Source organism: Seriola lalandi, unplaced genomic scaffold (assembly GCF_002814215.2).
Source record: "Seriola lalandi dorsalis isolate HSWRI2012SDOR001 ecotype SW California unplaced genomic scaffold, Sedor1 jcf7180002054334, whole genome shotgun sequence".
Lineage (NCBI taxonomy): Eukaryota > Metazoa > Chordata > Actinopteri > Carangiformes > Carangidae > Seriola > Seriola lalandi.
The window spans coordinates 442,976-459,202 of NW_019524887.1; the positions used below are offsets into that span (position 1 = coordinate 442,976).

The 16,227-nt window shown below is 39.9% G+C and overlaps 1 protein-coding gene across 2 annotated transcripts in view; it reads left to right on the top strand.

Annotated features, from left to right (window-relative positions):
• LOC111655888 (guanine nucleotide exchange factor VAV3-like) overlaps nucleotides 1-14,355 on the top strand; it is a 37,171-nt gene extending 22,816 nt beyond the window's left edge. For both annotated transcript variants that reach the window (XM_087174277.1, XM_023407426.2), the window contains exons 15-23: nucleotides 205-314; nucleotides 2,051-2,152; nucleotides 2,715-2,806; nucleotides 3,477-3,499; nucleotides 4,438-4,462; nucleotides 6,592-6,722; nucleotides 9,767-9,832; nucleotides 10,082-10,116; nucleotides 10,267-14,355. In XM_087174277.1, the coding sequence (XP_087030403.1) occupies nucleotides 205-314; nucleotides 2,051-2,152; nucleotides 2,715-2,806; nucleotides 3,477-3,499; nucleotides 4,438-4,462; nucleotides 6,592-6,722; nucleotides 9,767-9,832; nucleotides 10,082-10,116; nucleotides 10,267-10,387 (705 nt within the window). In that variant the 3' untranslated portion in view covers nucleotides 10,388-14,355. The remainder of the gene's footprint in view (nucleotides 1-204; nucleotides 315-2,050; nucleotides 2,153-2,714; nucleotides 2,807-3,476; nucleotides 3,500-4,437; nucleotides 4,463-6,591; nucleotides 6,723-9,766; nucleotides 9,833-10,081; nucleotides 10,117-10,266) is intronic.
• The last annotated feature ends 1,872 nt before the right edge of the window (nucleotides 14,356-16,227 follow it).

Below are 16,227 nucleotides of genomic sequence, written 5' to 3' on the forward strand. Positions count from 1 at the left end.
ATGAAACTCAGACTGCTGTGTAACATTGCTAAAAACTGACCTGCTGCGCCACCCGCCACCGAAAGTGTATATTCTGTGAGATAAGCATTACAGTATAAATTTAGCCATGGTATTTATAAGTATGCAAATGTTCCGGCACTTGCACTTGCACTTGCACTTACTTCATATTTGGTTTGATTGTTGTCTTCTCCCTGACCTCCACAGTGGTGCTACGGCTTCTACGTGACTCACCAGCAGGGGTACACAGGCTTTGAACTCTTTTTTAAGACCAGGGAGCTGAAGAAGAAGTGGCTGGATCAGTTTGAAATGGCTATGTGAGTACACAGAGACACATGAACACCACAGTTCAGGCAGGTTGCAGTCAACACAGAAGACCGCCGTGTGTATCATAGGAAAAAAACACACTGTGTATGCATATGTGTGTGTGTGTGTGTGTGTGTGTGTGTGTGTGTGTGTGGGGATGGTGTTTATTTGTCTTTGTTTGTATGCATGTTATTCCAAGGTCAAGAGAGGTGTTGACTCTTTCATGTGCACTGTTTGATCAGGTCTTAGCTGCAATCAAGCACACACTCCTGACAACAGTACGATAACACATGCACACACACATACAAACACACACACACACACACACACACGCGTGCACACACAAATACCCACACATACACACAAACCCACACATTAAACATAAACTGTTCCAAAGAGCTGCAAAACTACAAAGAAGCCACTCTGCCCCGATGGTTCTTCAAATCAGTGCTTTATGGAAGTATATATTTCTTTTGTATTATTTTGTAACTTTAAGTAGGAGGTTTGTGCAAGCCTAAATCCTTTTGTATGTTGATTTGAGGGAATACAGTGTTGTTTTGACATTACACTCTGATTGACTGAACAAATGCTTTTGTGTTTGCGGTGGATATGTATAAAAAACAATATCCCCGCTCTGCAAGCTGACTGCAGTCTGCTATGGCCCTTCTAAATATGTTTTCACTTCTAATAGTGTGTTCAATTATTCTTTTATATATGCATTGTAGAAAAACAACGTCGTGTGCAGGGGTGTACATTACACAGTGCACATTTTTAATCCTCTTTTGTAGTCACGTATGAGTTCATACACTTCTTTGACCTCGAGGCGCTTGACACCTGCTCAAAACCTGATGTGTAATTTCCAAAATTCAAAGAGGAAATAACCATTTTCACAGTTGTCTTGAAATTTTTTATTTTTTTTCACAGATATGGGGTGTGTGTCTGAAAACAGCTTTGTGACACTGTGCATTGACACCAGAAGGGGCCCATTCAGAAAGTGAAAATCGTACCTGTAAAAAGGATGTGGGCTCCTGATGAAGGACTCACTTAGGGGAGCACTCAGTTTAAGTGGCTTCTGGATGGTGTGTTCAATACAAAAAAAGACATTTTTGTGTCAGTCGTGTTTGTTCATGTTCCAGGGGGGGCTGCTTATGTCTGCTGTGCATGTTTCCCCTCTCATATTTGAACACATGCAGCTCAAAATTGGATTTGTCTGGGCGGATTCAAGTCCTCTTCATTTACACGTGCACATGTGCTTGGGGTGAAATTGCTTTTATGTCAGTGGAGGTGGAGGAAGAAACTGCAGATTGTTTGTATCTCAACAAACTTATTTAATTCACTTGATAAAGAAATGATCAAGAATGTTTTGTAGATTAAGATAACTGAAAGAAAATTGCTCCCACAACTGAGACACGCACAAATGTAATTACCACACGCTAACAGCTTGGTTTTAAGGGTCTGCCTGTTGATCAATCGGTGCACAACTTTGGTCCAGCCTGAAATGTTTCAACAACTATTGGATAGATTGCCAAGACATTTTGTACAGGCACCTATGGATCCCAGAGGATGAATCTTACTGGCTTTGGTGATCCCCTGACTTTTCTTCTTGCGTCACAGTGAGGTTTAAATTTATGGTTTTAGGTGAAAGTCTCAAAACTATTGCCTAGACTGCCATTGTTGCATAGGTGGCTGGAGACTCCTAGTCTTGATTGCGTTTAACTTTTTTTTCCCCTCTTATTCTATGTTTCAGATCAAATATCCGGCCAGAAAAAGCCAGCCACAACTCCCACCAGTTCAAGATGCACACATTTGAAAGGATCACTTCCTGTAGCTTCTGTCACCTCTTGCTCAGGTACGATTCAGGCATTGTGAAGAACCCCTTCTATTTTGGATAATTATGTAGAACTGATGAAGTCGAGGGAGAGTAATAAAGTTGCCATGTGGTACTCAAGCCCACAACTGAGACCGGGTGAAGATAGAAACTGTAACTACACATATTGTTCTAGGAGGGCGAATCACCATGTCTTATTGCACTGATGGTGTTTTTCTGTTCTTTGGAAAATACACTTTGAAGGTGTGAAAGGAACAACTTGACATTTCACATTTCAGTCTTCAGCCAGTTTTCCTTTTCCTTAAATTTTCTTTATTTAGATTTAGTCCTTAAGTGAAAATAGCTTCTTAACGCTGGGTTTTAATTGAAATAAATAGTTGGTATACTGTAGTATAGACAGTTAAGTATGTCCGTTTTCAGTGGACAGTATCAGTTTTATGGTTCTGGAAAGCTGAAGGACATTTCCTGTGTCATTTTTCTTTTCTTGAGAGTGTGACAGAAGCCTGAAAATCCAAAATGTCAAGGTATTTCTCTTGAGGAGGCCGTTATAAATGAAATATATCCTGTGTTTTATTGTCTGCAGGGGCATCTTTAACCAGGGTTATCTCTGTCTCAAATGTGGGGTGGGGGCTCATAAGGAGTGTCTGGGTCGACTGGGAGTGTGTGGGAGAACAGGTGAGATGGAGGCTTACCAAACTCTTTTTCACTTTTTTGGGCCATCACAAGTTATCTTGAAAACTACTTTCATTTCTATGATATTCACTCTGCATACTCGTGTCCCCTAAATCCACATTTTTTGGTGACCTTTACTCTAGCGCCATCATCAGGGCAATATTTCCACTTATCCACACAAAATATCAAAATCTAAAATGCAGATCACCATGAAATTTACTGAGCACATTCATGCTCCCTAGAGGAGCACCTCGTTACATTTTGAGCACTCCACGAGCGTTCCTCTTGTACCGCCTTCATGTGAATCCTGTATTAGAAAAATGGCAAGTTACACTCTGACTCTTTTAAATTTTCAGCAGTTGGTTAATTGAAAGCTAATATACTGTGTTATATAGGTATTTAGCAGTTGTTGCATCTTACTCCTGTGTCAAGCCGTAGCTCTTTGTCACCAGCCTGGTGCTTGAGCTCGGTACATTACCTTCCCTGCATGCACAGACAGCTAAAGGCAGCTCTGGCCTTTGACAAGCCTTCTTAGCCGTGGCACTGCGGTCTTTATGCATTCTGAGGCGTGATGAGGGCCAGCCGGGGTTGACAGTTGAGGTTGTATGTCAGGAAGCCACCACACACTCATATTGTATTCCCCTGTCTGTGTCTGTCTCTCACCTGACTGCAGATTCTGCCAAGCCGAGACCCAAGGTGAGACCTGGACTGTTACTGCTCTTTGACTTAGACACCAAAGCTAACATAATTAGTGAGGCACAACACAGCAGATAATATAATATACACCCACACATGTCCGCATGCACCGGAGTGTGCCACCACAATAGTACAGACTCTATGCAATTATAATCAGTTAATACAATGGGATGTTTTAAAAGCTATTCTAGCTAATATAGCTAAATGATTATTTACATTTGGATTTAAATGGTGCATTAAAAAACATTAAAATCAAATACATGATAATCAAAGCATATTAAAATGCCCTCACCCCTCCTGCAACATCGACAATTCACATTTCTTGATTGTGTTAATTTGAAGATTGCTTTATTTAATTGTAAGCCCTGCGCTGAATCAAAATTTTATGAAGTCCATCCCACAGAGCGAGAGCAGGAGCTCTGATTGGCCAGACTCCTATCAGCACATAACAGCTGGCCAGTCATAGTTCTTCCTATAGTTTTATCACGATTTAACCATAAAATATAATTACACTATAAGAGTCGATATATTCTTATTCCTGTGGCACACTCAAAGCTCCATATCAATCACCTGCCATGTGTTTAGAAAATGATCACTGTATGATACCCTGGTGGGTGAAGGACAAAATGTAGATAAAAAGATCCAGTGTGTATGTATTAAAGTTTAAAGAGAACTGCTCAGAAACAGAATTCCTATATTTCACTCTTGATGTCTGTCTCTCACTTTTAAAATGCTCAGACCATACATCGAAAGATTATACCACTCACAGATGATAGTTTTAAGAGTATGCTATGACTGACTCCTCAGGTCAGGCTGATCCAGTACAGGGATTAAGAATGACCTCTCTTTATTTATCAGTCCCTTCATTTCTTCTTCTTCTTCTTCTCTTCTTTTCCCTTTCCTCTGTCTTGCTTCATGCTTTCTCTCTCTGTTCACAGGAAAACACAGTACCACCGGACCCAGGTCAGTATGCCTTGACCACTTGACCGCTTTTGTTAACCTGCTGAGGGCTTTACGTGGTACCTCTTAAGCTCCTTTTATCTTGGTTCTGTAGCAAAACAGAAACACAGACAGGATGAAAAGGAGACGGTTAGTCAGAGGCCAAAGTGAGACCTGGAGCAGATAGATGGTGCTTTAAAGCTAACCCTCAGATGTTATCACACCCTACCCATGTCTCTGATCAAATATTACTCAACTCCCTCTTTTTGCCACAAAAACCCTGAAGATGTCTCTTAGAAATGCTCCCTGACATGAATTTATCCACGGGGTTCAAAGGAGGAAATGAGCAACTGCAGTTTCCTCTTGACAAATATATTTGAGTTAGAATAACCAATGAATAACAGGTTGCAGAAGGAATCCTTAACCAAAGCACAAAAAAAGCCCTTTTCTCACCGCATGCCGTGATTCCTAAACCCTAGACGGCATTGAGATGAATTGGAGTAGGTGGAATCATTATGAGAACCGCGGCAGGAGAAATACTGGCAGAAAAGCACTTCCAGCAGTCTATATGCCTCGGCCTCAACCGCTGAGCTGTGCCTTCGTGATAAATCAATTTCCATAAGGGGCTTTATGAGAAAGACAGCCGTGCTTATTGTTCTTATTAAAAACATGAATGTGAGATATTCCATTAATCTGAGGTCAACATAATAGTTTCCTCGGGCTGGTTTGCTACGGAGCCGTGGCTGGAAGGGAGATGTGTCTGAGGAGGCTAGATGTGTGAGTCAGAGGAGAGTAAGTGGCTGTGTCTTTTAAGTTGGCAAGGGTGTTTAGTCTTAGCTTTAGCCGGATGCTTGTGGCTGTATTTTGTCTGCCACGCTGAGGAAAGATTGGTGCTGCTCCGTTCAGGAATCAAAGACATGAATTTTTCTCTATAGTAAATTGCTGCTTTTTAGGGACGGTGCCATTTCGGTGGTTTAAACCTCAATCAAAAGAAGTCCCACATTCATCAATTGTGAATTGGCTTCATGCACATGATTGGTGCAAATAATTACTAAATGGCTGGCACTACAAACTGCATATTTTCTCACTTGCCTTTATTATTATCTCGACCTTTTGGTTTTCTTTTGGTTTCAAGATATCCACCTCAGAGATTTCTGCTGTCACCTCAGTACAATGGAGTTCTGATTGAAAATGTTCTCGTGTGATGCTCGTAGCAGTGAGAATTACATTTAAAGAACACCTTTACAGCAGCCAAAAAAATCTTGCATTCACCTACCCCCAGTGGTTAAATTTGTCACCCTGCTGCAGAGATGTAAAAGTGAACTACAGGGTGAGTACACTGTGACATTACTGGACCATATAGTTACAGGTGGGCCAGAGCAAGCTTCTGACCACAGGTGAAAAATAAAAATCATCATCAAAATTAAAATTAAAAAGACATCTTCCAGAAACAATGTCCATGTTCTCTGCATTACCAATAGAACACTAAATTTACAGTTTTCATTGATACCTCTCCATTTTCACCCCCCACACCAGCATTACTGAACCTATGACAGTCATATAAATCAACCTATAAATCAAACAAATCAACTGATTTTTAAAAATTTAATCAATTAGGGTAAAAGGAGTTCATCATAGTGCCCATGTGATATTTTACCGGGTAGGAATTTAATGAAAAAAATGAAGTAAGAAAAGGTCAGAAAAAGCAAAACAAGAACAACAGAAAGTAAATCAAAATATAAATTTGAAATTACTGGTAAAATGTGTACGTGGTCCAGTTTATAGTTGGGTCTGATGACACTTTAAGCATTAGAATCATTTCATTCTGTTGTAGTATTTGTTTTTTTTTTATTGATTTGTTGGTTTTAACATGCAGTTTTAACTCTGCACATCTAGCAGGATACTTACAGTATCTAAACTTCCATTTTAATCATAGTCGGAGAAACACAACACTCTTCATTATCTTCCTTATGTAATTTTCAGAAAGTCTCTCCGTCATACGTGGTTACGGTATTTCTAATGTATTACCCAGAGCTAATGCTGATGAACCAGTCAGACTATACAAGACATTACCGCTGTTGCACTGCTGTATATATGACTGATAAATGCACAAAAGTCAGAGTGTAAATGTGTTTGTATTCCCTGTCTGCTAGGTTTACCCAGGATGGTTGTGATCAGAGACTACAGTGGCCTCCCCTACCCCCAGTGGGGGCCCCCACTAAGCATTCATGCGGGGGATGTCATTGAACTGATGTTTGCCGACCTACACAGCTCCTGGTGGCAGGTGCGTGTCACTCAGCTCATCCTCGTTTTATCTCAACATCTGTGGCTCTATGAAAAAATGACATGTTATGGCTCACCGGGTTGGCTCGGTGCACGCGATGTCTTTGCAGTGTCATGGGTTTGAATCCACGCTGCATGTCATCTCTTCTCTCTAATACTGGATTTCCCACTATGTTAGGAGAAAAAAAAAAAAGCTTTCAAAAAAATATTAATGGGGTGAGATCATTAATTTCCCTCCCTTTTGGCCATTGTTTTTTATAAATCACTAATTGTATTGTGGTTGTTTGTCACATTCTGTGTCCCAACAGCCATAAATGTGACATTATGATGAGGTCAGCCTCAATTAGAAATATCAGACGAAGATCGATATGAACTTCACTGAACCCCAGTTACATTACAAATGGGGTGTTTGTCTTTTTTTTTTTCTCATCAGATTGAATCACAGCCTCCATCTGATGATCTAACCAATTAGTGGCTTCAGTTGATTAATTGAGTGCCACACTGAGACAATAAAACAGCCGACACTTCAGCCTCTGGAAGATGTTTTAATGGTGGCGCACAACCTCATGTACAGGCACATTTAGCAACCACCTCACGAGGTCAGCCAAACGGTTGAGAGTGTTTGACCTTATCTATTTTTGAAAGGATGGCCGATTTATCTGGGGTCTTCCGGCAGCCTCCCTAGCTGCTTTTCACTGCTGCTTTACGGCGGCATTAAAGCCTCATCCTCCTTCTGGTGCTGCTCCAATCAGACTGCAGTCTTTGCCAACGGCACGGCTGGGAGTAGGCAGTTAGCCCGATTTCGTGTGCTCCATGTTTCTCTCTGTTGTGACAGAGCACAAGGTGGAGGGTGAGGACATGAATGCCAGGAGACTTCTTGTAAGCCGGTAGAACAGCTAGCAGAATGTCATGCCACAGACCTGATGTCACTGCACTGATTGCTGCCATGGTTACCATGCATGGTGAGAAGGGATAATCAAAGGATTTAAATGACAATACGAATTTGAGTTTTCTTGTTCTGTGCATAATGATACTGTAATAAGGCAACCTGAGGCTGCCCTGTGGTGGTTTTAACCACTAGTGGTGCTGCAGAGCAATATTCTGATCAACAGGCTAACACACTGTTGAAATTATGTTTTCTGTCAGAGCCTATATTAGAGCAGAGAGCAGAAAACACAGAGGCAGTGAAGTTGAGAAAAGGGACTAGTTTAGCTGTGGTTTTCTCTCTCATGATTGGACATAGCTACTGCCTCATCAAGTTATGAAGAATAACAAATTGGTAACTAAGATGATGGTCGATATAAGATTGATATTTTTCAGTAACAGGTAATAGCTTGAGAAAAATAAGTGATCAAAATATTTTCAGCTTTAGTGAGTAGCCACGGCTAATTCACTCAACAGAGCTCTCTCTCTTTTAGTTACTGCACATTTTACATATTGTTTTCACAGAAATTATAGCATAATAATTTGTTATGTGGTAAAACAAAAAGTCAAATTCCAGTTAGCTTACTGTTTTGCCTTTGTCGGGCAGTGCAGTTTTACTCGCATCACAGGTGCAACACTGTTGGACAGCAAAGTTAATAAAAAAATTAACACCTGCACATGGCCTCTAAACTAGAAATGTATTTATTTTGACATTGTATCAATCATGATTGAAGCATTGTTAATTTAATTGGATACAATTGGATCCCACTTGGAACTGGGATCAACATGTTGTCGCAGGAGACGGTGATGCGTATCAATAGCTGGTGGCGGAAATGAGCTGCAAAATGCAAGATGTGGTAATAAAAAGAAAAGAAGATTAAGAAAACCACAATCTGATAGACACAATGCAAGATACAATACAAGTTTCAAAACCAACAAAAGAAGGCTTTGCAAGTGTTTTCAACAAGTTTGTTAGGTCTTATGGTCACACACAATGCGTTTTGGTGAGAAACACTGAATCCAAACAAAACTGTGTTTGTTTACAATGAAAGCTCCACAGGGTACCTTTAATCTTCAGCGTCCCCAGTGGCGCCAGAGGATGGAATTACAGAACATTGAGAATTCATATCCCCTGTTACCCAGAAGGCAATTATCCCCCATCCCACTGGCAGAACAATACAATCAATCACTATAATTTCATTTGATCCTTTGACTACTGCCTGTTTATGCCAACAGAGTAATAAGTTTAATCTTTATCATACGCTTATTGAAGGCATAACAAATAGAGAGGGGCTCTCAAAAAACCTTTGATGAAATGTTATTACACAGAATGAATCATAGAGATGGGTAAAGATTCGCTTTCCAATCTAGTTACTGGCAGAGCTTGCACGGTCCCAAAAAGCATTTCTTACTCTAATAAAGAGGAGTGAGGAGGAAAGCATAAACAGGGCAGGAAGCTGAATGAAGAGCTCCACATGCCCTCAACACTCACTGTCTTCTCAGATTGACTCAATGGACTTCAAATTGACCTCGAGCTCAGAGCTGGATACTTAAATTATCTTGAGCCTAATGTTGATATATATGTTTATCACTGCCTACAAGATAATGGACACGATAGAGATTTAAGGTTATAATCAGTAAACCGAACCAACCGAATGTATGAGCAAGTCCATATAAAAATTAAGTAATTCGTTTTAGCAAATTGGTTTATTTAGCTGGGGAAAAAAAAGTCTGTCTACACTATGTTTGTTGAAAGAATTAATGATTTTCATATAAAGCTTGTGTTTGCTTGAGGCGGGTTCACTAAAATGCAATTGGTAGGCTTTAGCGTGAGCCAAAGAGCTCATGCTGTTTGGATATTCAAAGACCAGAATAAGATCCATTATTTAGTGTTAAACGAGGCTCTTGTTTTGATGCAGCACAAATCTAACTGCCGGCAGAGTTTGAACCATAATTAACTTGGGCTGCAAATTAGATGCACTGCTTGTTGTGTGCTAATTGCTGAGGATTTATTGAAGCGAGTGTGGGAGGGGAAGAGGAAAGGAACAGAGAAAGAGAGAGAGGGATGTGCAGTTGCTCCCAGACAAATATAACGCGATTAACAGCCAGTTGCCGTTGCAGGGCAAAATCCTGGCGACAAGCAAGATTGGCTTCTTTCCAAGTGACGCTGTGAGGCCTTGCCCGTGTGTAAGTGTGCATATTTTTTGTAATCAATAAGACACATTGAGTGTGATTACAATGCATTCAGTGGATAATGGCTAGTAGCGATGTCTTAGCAAAGGAATGTAGTGCTTTTCAATTGCACTTTTTTTCTCTGTTGAAGACTGATTTTAGCCATTAGATGTGGCTTGAATATCATATTACCGCAAATGACCTCCACCCCCCTGTATCGACTCCATTAAAGCACAAAATAACCACAATTCTTTTCTATGTCAGGTTCCAAAACCTGTCGATTACTCTGCCCAGCTCTGGTAAGTGACGAAAACAAATGACTGTAGATTGCTAACAATAACCACAAGTCATTCTTACTCTATTTTATTGATTGTATTGACTGTTCTCATCCTCATGTTCAGAATGATTGATTGCAGTGTAAGTGCAGTAGTTGTTCATGGGTGGTTCAGGTTTGCAGGGCCCATGGAGAGATACCAGGCTGAGGTGGAGCTCCTGGACCGAGGAAACAGCACCTATCTGGTTCGACACAGAAGTAAAGAATGCACTGAGTACGCCATCAGTATAAAGTAAGTGATGCGAGAGCTTGTTTTCAATTTATTTCCACACTAGATCTCCTACAACTTTCACTCACCACAGTTTACCAATAATAAAGGAATAAACAAAACACATGCAGTCAGCAGCAGTCTTGTGGGCACAAAAACATCTTATTGTGAGAGACGAGAGAATGAGTGGCAAGAATCATTCGAGCAAACAAAATGCCCACATGCAAACAACAGCTCAGGACGACGATGGTGCAGAATCTGAAAACAAACAGCTCGTCAAATGTTGAAGTGGACGGGCTACAGCGGAGGGGGATCATGCCGTGTTGCACTCATGATGGCGAGGAACTAAAAGTTACAGTGACTATATAATCATCAACAGTCTGTAAGGGAAGAATGGAAAAAGTTTCCCCGGTCTGAAGAATCACAGTTGATGCTGGTAATGAAATCAAAGGGTTGTTTCTACCAAATTTCAAAACATAATATCTGCTGGTATCAAGCCATGCGAACAGTCTCCAGTTTTAAAGATATCTGTCTCAGACATTTCTGCATGAACCCGATTCTATAAGTCTTTAACAGCTGTTACACTGATGAGCAGAAAACCTGCTATTCCCAGTCCCGCTCTCTTTTAAATACATTAATACTGATCACTGTGGTAGCTTATTCTACGTGAGATAATCCTATCAAAGAAAGTTTACATTATGCCAATCCATCTCATGTTGTCAAAGAAACTGCACAAAGCACAGAGAAAGTAACACATCCAGTTTTCATTTTCATCACATTTCTTTAAATAGACTTCACAGAGATTTAATGAGATACGATATTTTAAAAGTGTTGTGGTGAAGACAAAAACCACAGAAAAAGGCATCACTGTTGTTGGTTAAACTTGGAGCCCAAGGTGTTCACAAAGCTTTGTGGTGATTGTGTTATGACTTTCATATTTTTTTAAAAGTTAACCACAGACCTTTTGAAAGAAAAGAAAAATGGAAAAAACTGGAGTATGTCTTTGCTTTGCCAAACAGGAGAAGCTGTTTTTTTTCCCCCCCTAAATTACTTTCATTGAACAAAGGTGCTCTTTGATGTTCAGGGCCTTAGCAATTGCAAACAAATGGGAAAAAAAAAAAAAAATTAACCAACGTGTTTCAGGTGAAAGCCTTCAACAGGGTATTGAGGTAAAACACAGACCCTTAAGTACTACAAGGCATGAGCCAAATGAGTTACAGGTGCGTGGATAGAAGCTGAGAGGAACCCAAAGACAGGAAATCAAAGCGGGGGAGGCGCTGTGCAAACCTGTCCAACACAGGCTGCGTATCTGTCCTCACAGTGAAATGTATATGGCGCAAATCATAACTGTTCAGAAAAAGCTATACCACAAATTCAGATTACCCACATGGAGCACTTAATATCAGTATGGACAAGTGAGTGGACACATCGGCAGCCGCTTGTTATATTTATGAAGTCCTCGGCAGTGTACTGTAAGCACTAGGCTGCTGACATCATGCCTCAGCTGTCACTGAAGTTTAGCTGGGGTTGCATGCAAATACATGCTACAATTTCTAGGCGTGTAAACAACTGAAAACAGACAACACAAACATCACATTAGTGTATTTCAGTTGTTTTACCACTGTACGTGAGACGGGTGGTCACAATCGTTTTGAGTTATTATTTACCCTGGATAACTCCCAGACCTCACTGTGAATAGATTTAATCGAAAAAACTAACAGGGAGTAACAGGGTCACTGTTTCTGGAGAGAGATGTTGCTGTTGAATCTTTGTTTTTTTAAATCTTTTTTTTTATGCTCTGAGCATCAAAGCATGAAATTTTGTCTTGATTATACTTGATTATAAGTTGAAAAGATCAATTTACTTTAACCAGAGCAAAGAAAATCTGAACTTTCTGCATGGCTAGACATTAGAGGTAGGTGAGAAAATATGTTTTGAGTGAACGTGAAGGGTGAAGTAACCAACCTTCCTGTGACTTTGTTTGAACCTTACGTCATACCTAAACACTGTTGCAGTTCATTTTTATTTCTTCTGATGGTCAACTCAGTCCATACATCTCAACTGAACGCAGCACGGGGGAGAGGTGGAATTGGATGATCTGTTTTACTATCTATCTATTGTCTTAGTCCTCTGCTCAGACATGTGTTCAAGAAGTGGCTGATAGCTTTCATCATACTATTTGCCGCTCTTTGGCTATCAATCTTAGAAATGGATTTCAAAAGAAGGCGAGCAACGCTCTTGAATTGTAGATAAAACATTCATTCCTTTAGGCCCCAGTAAATGTCTGCTTTATCTGCAAGCCGAGAGCCTCGGTATCCCTCTTCTGAAATGCAACGCTGTCCATTTAACTTGAGAATATCTTTCAGGCTACATCAAAGCATGTTCAGTCTTTAAAAAAAAAAAAGAAAGGGCTATCGAGTCCTCCTGACCTGCCGTGACGGCTCCAAGAGATTATAATGATTAAAGGTGCACTCATAAATAGTGTTTGGACGTTAAGACTATTTAGCCAGTGACACACTATTCCAGCCCATTTGGTTTTTGTGGACTCATACGGTCCCCTCATTCAAAGCTTTGATGTACAGGCCCAGTTTCTGAACACTCCAATCCTAATTGCCTGTCGCACTGCTTAAGATCATTATCAGGATGGCCGTTTGAGATAATGGAGCTTTATACGGAGAGCTCCTGCTAATCAAGTGGAGCTGTCTAATGTCAAACGCTACAAGTGGTCATTTTGTATGTGTGTGTGCTGAATGATGATTTATGTGTTTGTTTGTTTGTTTGTTTGTGTGTGTGTGTGTGTGTGTGTGTGTGTGTGTGTGTGTGTGTTTGTGTGTGTGTGTGTGTGTGTGTGTGCGTGTGCATGCAGCCTTTGGAGCCTATAGGAGAAAAGAAAAACTGAGCCTTTGCCAAACAGCGCTCATCTGCCTCCATGTGTTATGCACCATATAACTCAACACCAATCAATAATGTATTACTCCCCATATATTCATAATGTATCAGTGAATTTGCAACACAACTATATTTTTCTCATTGGTTATATTCCGCATTGGGAGATTTATGATGTGGATCTCCAGTGTAACTTGTACATCATCATGTGGCAGACATGCACTACACAGCGCTGTGCTTGGAATTGGCTTGACAGCTCATCCCCGCTTGTCTGCACACTGTATATATACGCAATGTGTATATGTATATGTATAAGTATAAGGTTGGCCTGCACTACGTTTCCAGCAAAGTACTTAACCTCAGCTGTCATATGATTATTTAATTTAATAATCTAATGGCCTGTAGCATACACTCTGTGTTGGGTTAAGTGAGCACACTAAATGGTATCTTCCAGTACAGAGTTGCTTTTTGACATAAAACAATTAACACAGAAAGGGGAAGCAAATCCCCACAATCAACTGCAGTGATTCTGTAAAACCTCTTCCAAAATATAAATTCATTTTGAAAATAAAAGGTTAATGTGTTTCTGCTTTTTTAGTATCTTTGTCAAAATCCTGATTAATATAGACACAGCGATACTTAAGCTCTTTCTATTATTTCTCACACACTGCATCCTCCAATATGACCATACAGTTGAATCAGCACCTCTCTAAAATAGTTTCAATAAAAACTGAACAACTGAACTGAACAAGACTTTTGTGTTAGACAGCATTAGTTTTTGCTATTTGTACACAACAAACTGCCGAGTGAGTGTAGTGTGGGAGTTGGTCTGTGCGGTAATCCACACCTGATGCTAATCAGCCAATCACCTCCTGCTAGAACAAAAGCTGTTTGTCCATGCTTCTCAAATGTTTGGCACAGAACCCATGAAACTTTGATCTCAATAAAAAATGAATTATTTACCTAGAAAAGTTGGTGCTGCTGATTTTGGGGACAAAAAAAAGTTTTGCTTTAAACTGCTTGATTTAAAAGTTGAAAGTGGTGTTGTTACCATACAAGACATTACATTATATTATCAGATTTTGCACACAGCAGTGGTTCAGATGATTAAAGGGGAAAAAAGAAAAAGAATTTCTGTTTTTTTTTTTTTTTTTTAGCTGGAACACAGATCCTGCTGACAGTGCATCGCCCAGGTGCTCCACCACATTGAAATGCAGGAGCTGAGGAGCTCTGACTGTTGTTGGAACCCTATAGCCTTTTTTTTTTTTTTTTTTTTTTTTAGAGCTTTCGTTTAGTGCCAGAATCTAAACTGTCCTGCTTAAAGCTGCCTCTGAATTTTGAATGTATATTTTTAATTCCGTTTTTTTTCGCCCAATAACTGACACTCGCCTAGACTCCATCGTATCCCACAAAAGTTTACAGTGGGAGTCCTCAGCAGTATAAGGATAGTCACAGATGGCATAGGTGACTTGTGCCTTGTGATTGTGATTTCAATAGGAGCCTTTTTCATGTTTCTTCAGCTAATGGCTTAGGGCAGAGTGGAAAGTTTGCTTCCTGTTAAGTCAGTTCCAAGAACTCTGAAAGAGCAGCAGGGACAAAGGTATTTCCATCATGTTCCAGCAGAGGCAGCTTAACTTCCTCTTTGTTCTGTCTATTGATTCTAGTGTACTCTGGCTATGTGCGCCAAGCCAGCGAACCACCCACCAGCTGTCCTTGCGATGTCAGGGATGTGAATAGGAGTTTGATAAAGCCACAGATGGCGTGCTGCTCCCACCCCTCCATAAGTGCCATTCCTGATGTGTTGCTACATAAATACACATAAAAGCACATGAGGTGCACTTTTAGACGCATGTGTTCTTCTTATATGTTGTCAACCTCTTTTTTTACTGGTCCAAAGAACTCTTATTGAATACACATCTATTTTAAAAAAGTGAATCACAATTCTTGCTTCTCTCTCAAAAGCAGCAGTGATGCCAATATTTCTCTTCATGTCCTTGTAAATTTTAATTTGATCTTTTTGTTGAAAAATAGTGTTGATGCTGTATTTGGAATAAGATGATGATTAAATTCAATTCAACATTTAAAAATCTGTCCCATTGTTTTCTAACTGACTTAACAGAAATTAGTTTTAACTCGGTGCAGCAAGGACTAGGTGTAACTTTGTCTTCAAATGGTGGATATCTCTTGCAAGGAAACTTTCTGAACAAACAAACAAACAAACAAAAACACCAAACTGACACGCAAATAAATAAATAAAATAACTTCCACTGTCAAGCACCAGGCAGCTTTCACTCTGAGAATACTGCTGCTGCTCAAAGGAAAAGGTCTTTTTGCAAACTGCAACTCTCCATATGGAGCCACACTTGTAGTTTTATTTCTTTAGTTTTTTCTCTTACACAGTGACAGTTGAGCCAGAAAACTTATAGCTAAATTGTACATGTGAAAAGTATAAGGACCTGCAACCTCCAACTTTAGATCCTTAGCTGTAAATCATTGTTCAAAACATCCATGAAATTCATGATTTAAATAGAAGGTATATGTATTTTCTTTATAACCTTTGATTTGAAAACAGCCAGGGGAAGAAATGTGAACCTTCATATTCTCATTTTTAGCATAAGAATTATTGATATTCAAATGGTAAAAAAAAAAAAAAAAGGAAAAAAAAGCGAAGCCTGGGGATTCTATATAGCAACGCTCATCATATATGCACTGCTGTAGTATTACTCACAACACTGACTGACAGAAAAGTTTAGCTTTCTGTCCCTGAACACCACAGAGTTGTGCTTTGAGTTCTACCGCTGGGCATTTCAAAGAGTGTCTATTGATGAGCTGAATATGGATATTGGATTTCTAATAAGCTGAGTGCTCCAGTCATGTTGCTGAGCCATTTCTTTCCCAGATACTGAATACCCCTTGTCTTATGTAACTTTCTGTTGGTGCCACCAGTGCTGACTGTGGCAGAACACAAGGACTGCTCATGTC